The sequence below is a fragment of the Etheostoma cragini genome, chromosome 11 (assembly GCF_013103735.1).
Source record: "Etheostoma cragini isolate CJK2018 chromosome 11, CSU_Ecrag_1.0, whole genome shotgun sequence".
In the NCBI taxonomy this organism is placed as follows: domain Eukaryota; kingdom Metazoa; phylum Chordata; class Actinopteri; order Perciformes; family Percidae; genus Etheostoma; species Etheostoma cragini.
Window position 1 is genome coordinate 4,755,594 of NC_048417.1, and position 7,604 is coordinate 4,763,197.

General features: G+C 41.4%; 1 protein-coding gene across 1 annotated transcript in view; it reads left to right on the plus strand.

Moving 5' to 3' along the window:
* Window positions 1-258: 258 nt before the first annotated feature.
* The window catches only part of rftn2 (raftlin family member 2), a 20,388-nt gene continuing 13,042 nt past the window's right edge, over window positions 259-7,604 (plus strand). The window contains exon 1 of the mRNA XM_034885891.1: window positions 259-576. Coding sequence (XP_034741782.1) covers window positions 438-576 — 139 coding nt within the window. The 5' untranslated portion in view covers window positions 259-437. The remainder of the gene's footprint in view (window positions 577-7,604) is intronic.

Consider the following 7,604-nt stretch of genomic DNA (forward strand, 5'->3'; position numbering starts at 1 on the left):
TTTATTTTGAAAGTATTATCGGAAGTCGTGTTACAGTCGCTAGCTTGATTGTGGAGGAAACTTTTCCAGAGAGAGAGAGAGAGAGAGAGAGAGAGAGAGAGAGAGCGGCTCCTCCTCTCCACGCTTCTGACCTGCATCCACGTTAGCGGGACACTTTTTGTCAAGAAACTACCGCTACGTGAAAATAATCTTCTCTTCGTTAACCGGCGGGTTTCCGTTGCTCAGGGCAGCCCCCTCAGACACACACACACACACCCCGGTAATTATCAGTGTGTGAACACTCACAGGGATTTACGGGGAGGACGGAGGAGGTGATGCAGCGGTCCCATTAAAGTTGAAACCTCCAGAGAATCTGTTTGTGTGTCGGCGGCAGGCGGAGCGGCTCCCCCGGTGCTCCCACCGCGCTCAGCGAGCGGCTGTACCCCGCCTCGGAGGCCATGGGCTGCGGCTTGCGGAAACTGGAAGACCCGGAGGACAGCAGCCCCGGGAAGATCTACTCCACCTTGAAGAGACCACAAGTGGAGACCAAAACGGAGACTGTGTACGAGTATGTGCTGCTCGACTTCAGTCTGGAAGGTAAGATGAGATAATCGATGATGTTTAAAAGATCGATAAATCAATCGATCAATATTTCTACTCAGGCTACAGATAAAACTCGCTTTTATATGAATAGGCTACTAACTCAGAGGGAACTTCTCACCTGGATGTGCAAGTAGGCTAATTGTTATAGCTGAAACAATAATTAATCAAACTTTGTCAATGGACAGAAAATGTATTATACATAACATATTTGATTAATCAGTTGAGTAAGTGATCAAACAAAGAAGCTCTAATTCAAGCTGTTTTTCTGGGTTTATATATTTCTTTCTTTTTTAAATTGAATAGTCGTGGGTGTTGAGCTGTGTGCCAGACATAACAAGTGGAGCTGAAATAATTAGTTGATTATTCGCTTAACAGAAAGTTTATGAGCAACTAGTTTTGAAAAAGTGCTTTTTTTAAACATCAAATGACATGTTTTCTGGTTCCACCATTTACAAGATAAGACTGGAAGATGTCACCTTACTGGTACATTCAACCTGAGACAATAAGTCATGAGTCAATAATGCCATTTGAAAAGTAATCGTCCAATTTTGACCATTGATGAATGATTTTGTTTCATTTTTCTATCTAAAAAACCTAAATAATAACAGGACCAAAACATTTGGTGCTTCCAGCTTTTCAAGTGGGAAATTTGATGTCAATGAAGTTCTACATGTTTAGTGTTTATGGCTTTAAAGACGTTTAAAGACGTTGCATTTGGACGTTGTGATTGTGTTGCTTGTTTTTTGACATTTTACAGACCAAAAGAATCAACAGTTTAAAGGAAAAAGAATTATATTTACCATTTCTCACCTTAAAAAGGCCTGAAGGTGTTCCTTCTTTTCACGAAAACATTCCTCTTTGTTGAGTTGGCCTTAAAATGATCTTAAATAGCAGACAGCCTGTTTATGGTAGTTTTATATGAACATAGTTTCACTTTATTACTCACACAGGGGCTGTATTTTCTTGTGATGCTTGTAAAGCAGCATACAAGTGACTGTTATTTAAAATGTTCTATTTAATTTTAAAGACCTTTCAAACAACGTTGTAACGTTACAGCATCTAACTGTGGACTTTTCCTAGCAACAGGGCCGTTCAGCCGATCGGCATATCTAGAAATAGGTCACACAAGGTTTTTTCCTGCCTTCTTCCCTTGGCACACACACACACACACACACACACACACACACACACACACACACACACACACACACACACACACACACACACACACACACAGCAGAGAGAGCCCCACCTGTTGTGATATGGAATCTAATTTGAACATGTGTGATAATCTCAGATGGCCGAGAGGTTGCCATTTTTCCAGAGATAATCCCTTCATCTGGTCCTCCAACTGGCTGTTGTGACTGTGACCTATTTGGGAGGAAACCGTGATTAAGTTCTGAACGGGAGCCGAGTAAACAGCAGGCCGGCACAATAATGAAGCATGGAGGAAAGGGATGCTTCCCAAATTATAGAGGTCAGGGAAGTAAAGTTCGTAATGACTTCGGAATTGTCCGACACTCAACGTGCACCTAGGCCCGGCTGCAATATATCCGATCATGTAAAATTGTTCTCAAAGTGAGGGTCCCAGGGGGTCCCCAGCAATAACGGAAATGGAATTCCAACCATAATTAAAACAGTGTCAGAATGTATGACTAATATGGTCGTAGCTTTCAGAGACTTTCTGTTATACAACATCTTAAAGCCAAAATCTTATCAGATGGGGACCCTTGGACAGATCTAATCAAATGGCTCAAAGGTTATTTCCATTACACGTTCGCCTATAAGATGTCAGAAAATAGTAGAAAATGGCTGAGACAACTGCCCAGAGTCCAAGGTAACGTCTTTGAATGTCTTGTTTAAACCCAAAAGGTATTTAATACTGTTATAGAAGTCTTAAGCCGGGGACCAACCTACGAAGACTGGACCAACCACGCATAAAGATGGTTTCCACTAAGGCTGCCCCCTCTTAGTCAATTAGTCAACTAATCTGTTGTTTTGATCTTAGTTGACCAAGATTTCTTTAGTCATTTAATCATTGTGTATGCTTTTTTATGCTGAATGAATGAATGGAACATTTATGGTAAACACAAGACTTAAAGTGGGGCTTTTGCACAGATCTGTTGATTAAATCAGCTAATGGACTAGTCAGCCCTAATTTCCACCAACTTGAAATGCACACAAATGCCCAGAGTGAGTGGGCTGAGGGGGGGTAGGTGCCTTGCTCAAGAGCACCTTGGCAGGGCCCAGGAGGTGAACTGGCATCTCTCCGGCTACCAGTATTTTGGTCCGAACGGGGACTTGAACCTTGAAGCCTTTCATTCAATGAATATATCAATGATTTAAAGCTTTTAGACTTAACCTTTTTGAGGCAAACATTGGCCTAAAGCTGTTATTATGTAACAGATGTATATTTTATCAACATATAGGTAAATCTAAGCATCACATGGAACTCTACATCCGCAGATACTTCATTTTAAGGGACATGGATCAGGATCAGGGGCCACCAACACTTTGATTAGTGAATGCTCCTTTGCTGGATGCGGTTTTGTCCTGGAAAGTTTTTTGGAAGGGGTCTGATTCGTTGTTCCTGTCATCAGCAGGGAGTCATGGGTTCTGCTCTTAGACTTATAAATACAGTAATTCAGAGCGGGTGTCTGAGTCATAGATTTGGTCTGGATCCACCTTAAACAAACACCAGTAATCAGAAAACATCTCAAATGCTTCTTTCTCTAACAAAATGTAGGTTTTTGCTCAGTTGCGCAGCTAGAGAGCAGGACTGTTGGGATATAAACGTGAAGACGCCCGAGTTGTTTGAGAGTCCTCTACCAGACATGCTCCATAAATCTAGATTTAGCAAATGATCAAACCAGCGGCCTAGATTTGGTCACTTACATCCCTGAATACTTCCACATGTGGCTTGAGTAATTGAAGCCTAGTATATGATCAGAATATACAGCTGTGTGTGTGTGTGTGTGTGTGTGTGTGTGTGTGTGTGTGTGATGTGATTGGTTGAGGAATCCTAGAATCTCTAAATGACATGTGAGTAAATAGTAAAAAAATGCAGGTTTATTATCTTCTGGATTTGTTTAATCATCACAGACTTGAAATATGTAAACATACATTTCTCTGTAGGTGGAAGGCTCCTTTTCTTTTTTTGGGAACAGCTGAAGATAAACTGGACTGATCCAGTCCCTAGTAGTCATGTGCAGTCTGGTGATCTGGTTGCCTTTAAGTTGTTCGCTTCAGTTATGATTTGTGTTTATCACATTATTTTATGAGTTGCTTCCAAAAAATGATAATCTCTGTCTTGGTTTTGTTAGTCAAGTTGCTTGCCAAATGAGAGCTGAAATGCTAAAATGTGCCACTAAATTTGTGTTTTCCTGGTCACACTGTCTGCATCTTCATCCACTTGCAACTGCATATTCTGCCTAATGGCCCATTTAGAAACATTATGAGCCCTGTTTCAACGCTCTAAGTGCATGGCGATCACTTTCCGCCTCCTCAAGATAGTAATAAGCCAAGAATGCACCTGAACACACCTCCCTGTTAGACCAACACAGATGCATTTGCTATTTAAACTACATGGGCGCTGGACGGGAAATTGACAACTGCATCTGTCTTAATCTGGCAAAGACACTGCACCGGAGGCAAAATAAGAATCACCAGAGGCCTTCACGATATATTATCATCACATGATACTTATATCCCGATACGATATCATATGGATTTTAAAGCTGTTGCAATTTTCTGCGATATATTGCACTTTATTACCTTTTTAACAACTTCAAATGTTTGCCAATTTCAAATGATGTCCCCAAAAGGAAACAGTCAACATATGTATTATCTGAAAAAGATAGATTTGTCCAAATCACTTCAATTTTATTGCTGCAAAATGGGATTGTCTAGCAGACAAACTGACCAACACATATATAATAAAAGATCGATACTTGGCATCTGTGTATTGATACAGTATTGCGACAGAAAATATCGCAGTATTATGCTGCATCGATTTCTTTTCCCGCGGCCCTAGAGTTCACACAACGTACAAGACTAATATCTTTGCGTTGTCTTTCAAGCTTTAATGGACTGATTGAGTCTCTAAGGAGGAGGTGTAAATCTGTCCGTGCGTGCCATTCCCGATGAGCACCCGGCCGACAGATGCCTCACAGTTTGGGAGATGTCCATACATCATCTGCTGCATATCTTGTTGAACTGCTTTTCTGTAATGGTTTTTGTCCAGACAAGTTCACCTACGCGTACCACCCTTTTCCACTTTTTTTGGTGCAGAGACTCTGATCCCTGTAGATATACACGCAGGATGCCATTGTGGGAATCGTCCCCACACACCACTCCGCCCTTCACTGGCCTTGCTTCTCCTTGAAACAATGAAGCGTTTCTGGGACACACACCGACTTACTACCAGAACCCTCCCTTTTATCTGCCTCTCTCTTTCTCTCACACACGCACACACACACTTTGCCATCCCCCAGTGTAAATCCCATTGCTATGCCCAGTAGCGGCCGTGCTTCCAGTCAGCTTGGCCTCGTTTTGACTACAGACTGGAGGTCAGGCCTGGAGCCAGAGGCAGCACATCAAAGTACCTAATGGCTAATTCTTCATTACTGATGGCTGAGCGAGAAATGATGTGGAGTCTGAAGAGGTCTTTATATAGTTATTGATCTTGTCATTCCAAACCGCTCATTGTGTTTCTTACTTTAAAAGCTCAGTCCAGTAAACAGTTTCAAGAGATCACACAAGAATCAAGGGCTACACCTAACCATTATTATCATTGTGGATTAATCCGTTGATTATTTTCTCGATTCATCGATTAGTTGTTTGGTCTATAAAATGTCAGAAAATTGTGAAAAGTGTCAATCAGTGTTTCCCAAAGCTCAAGATGACGTCCTCAAATGTCTTGTTTTGTCCACAACTCCAACATATTCAGCTTACTGTCACAGAGGTCAGAAGAAACTAGAAGATATTCTAAGATATATATTCTACATTAAGAAGCTGAACACACACATTTGACTTTTGTTTCTAATAAAAGATGACTTAAATTCCAATTAATTGATTTTTAAAATAGTCGGCGATTAATTTAATTTTTGACAACTAATCGAGTCATCGTTGTAGCTCTATGTGGAATAAAAGTATATAGCATATTTTTCTGTTAAGACCACAAAAAGCCCATGTTTATTCTTAAGACAAATGACTTCCTGCATGAAGCCTGAGGCAGGAGGCCAACCCGATACGTTTCTCCTTCCCCACACATGTAGCTGTATCATGCAAAGACTTGAAGTCGACTATGAAGGGAGTCAAGGATTAGAGGATGACGTGAAGGGGGCACAGCACAGCGAAGGCAGGTCAGGACGAGATGAACAAATGAAACCATACAGAGGGATTTGCGGGTGGAGAGAAGGCTTAACCTGAGGTGACGTGTGTTCATCGCTGGTTGGTTGGATGAACGAATGTGGGATGAACTGAAACATGACAATCCGCTGCGAGATGGCGTCTGATTTGTTCAGATGTGGTTTGACCTAGACATCGATTCACTGTCCCGGTTTTAAAAAGGTTATCGCTCCGCCTGCCAGTACTCGTCATCATTTCCAGGGATGAATGTCATTTTCTGTAATCTCTCTTTTATTTCTATAATCTGTGAATCTGGATTGTTTCAGATTAAAAGCAGTACTTTCATTATTAAATTTAGAGGAGATTTTAAGGGAAGTCAGTGAAATGCTGTACAAACCTGGCAACCCACACTTAATAATCAATTGTCTTTGATTCCAGTCTGTGTCTTACTTCAGAATAGGTCTTGATTGGCATGATGTGACTAATGCTGAGCTGAGATGGCCAAATCAGTGGGTTTAAATGCCTTCCCTAACCATGTCTAGTCATCTCTAATCATCACTGGATTGGTCAGTTTGAGTTTCAGCTCATTGTTTATCTGCCCAGCCCGACAACTTTACTGTTCTGGTTCACTCTCAATGCTCTTGTAGCGTCGTTATTAGAAGAAAAAGATACATAAAAAAACAAAAAAACTGTACTCTACCTGCTCATCAGAAAACTGCAGACAGACACAGTTAAAGATTTGCTGGTGAACAAAGTGGAGCATTTAGCAGCTAACGGGAGAGATATTTCCCCTTTGGAGATGGTAGAGACTAAAAACAGAGATAAAAGAGAGAATACTGGAAGCTCAACATATCAAATTAAAATGTTGTGGTAGGTCAGTGGTTCCCCATTATCAAATGTGTCACTAAATGACCCAAAGAACTAATGATGCAATGTCTGCAGAAATGGGAGGAACAAGAAAACTTCCTGTTATTCAAACTTGGGAGTGTTCATGGAGGGTTACCTCTACTACTGTCTTCTTAATACCACTATGTAAATATATACTTAAATAGCCTAAATCAGTTATTTTTCTGAGGTTACGGATTTAGAGCGGCGTGTTAACAACTAAAGCCAGATACAAACTGCGTATGTATTCTTGGGCTGTTGGAGGCTTTACGGCCATTTTGGTAAATGATTATTCAACTCGGAGGCTGACGTGAATGTGTTTTTGTCCAATTTAGTTAGCTAATTGAAGTCTAATAGATAGGACTGTGGGAATGTGGCCTCACACATTTGCTTGTTTTTCCATCTAGTGTTACTCTTTGTGTTTTCTCTGCTCCTTCTTGCCAGACAGCTTTCTCCTTTAAACACCTTCTCTCTGTTTAACATGCAGGCCTGTAAAATCTTCCTTGTAAACGCTGTTTGCCTCCTTCCTCCCTCCTTCGCCTCCCATTCTCTCAGCTCTGTCACCTCTGAGTTGTTGCTCATCTCCTCTCAAGCCCCTAAATTCTTCCCCTTTTCTCCCTCTCTCTTTCTCTCTCTCCATCCTGCCAGTTCTCACCTCTACTTCTTTTACCCCCTTTTTCCACTCATTGCTAGTCCTCCGTTCTTCCATTTTTTTTTTGCCCCACACAGCACAGAACAGAGGCCTCAGTGTGTGGGTTGAAGGGGCGAGTGGCAGCAGGATGGGTGTG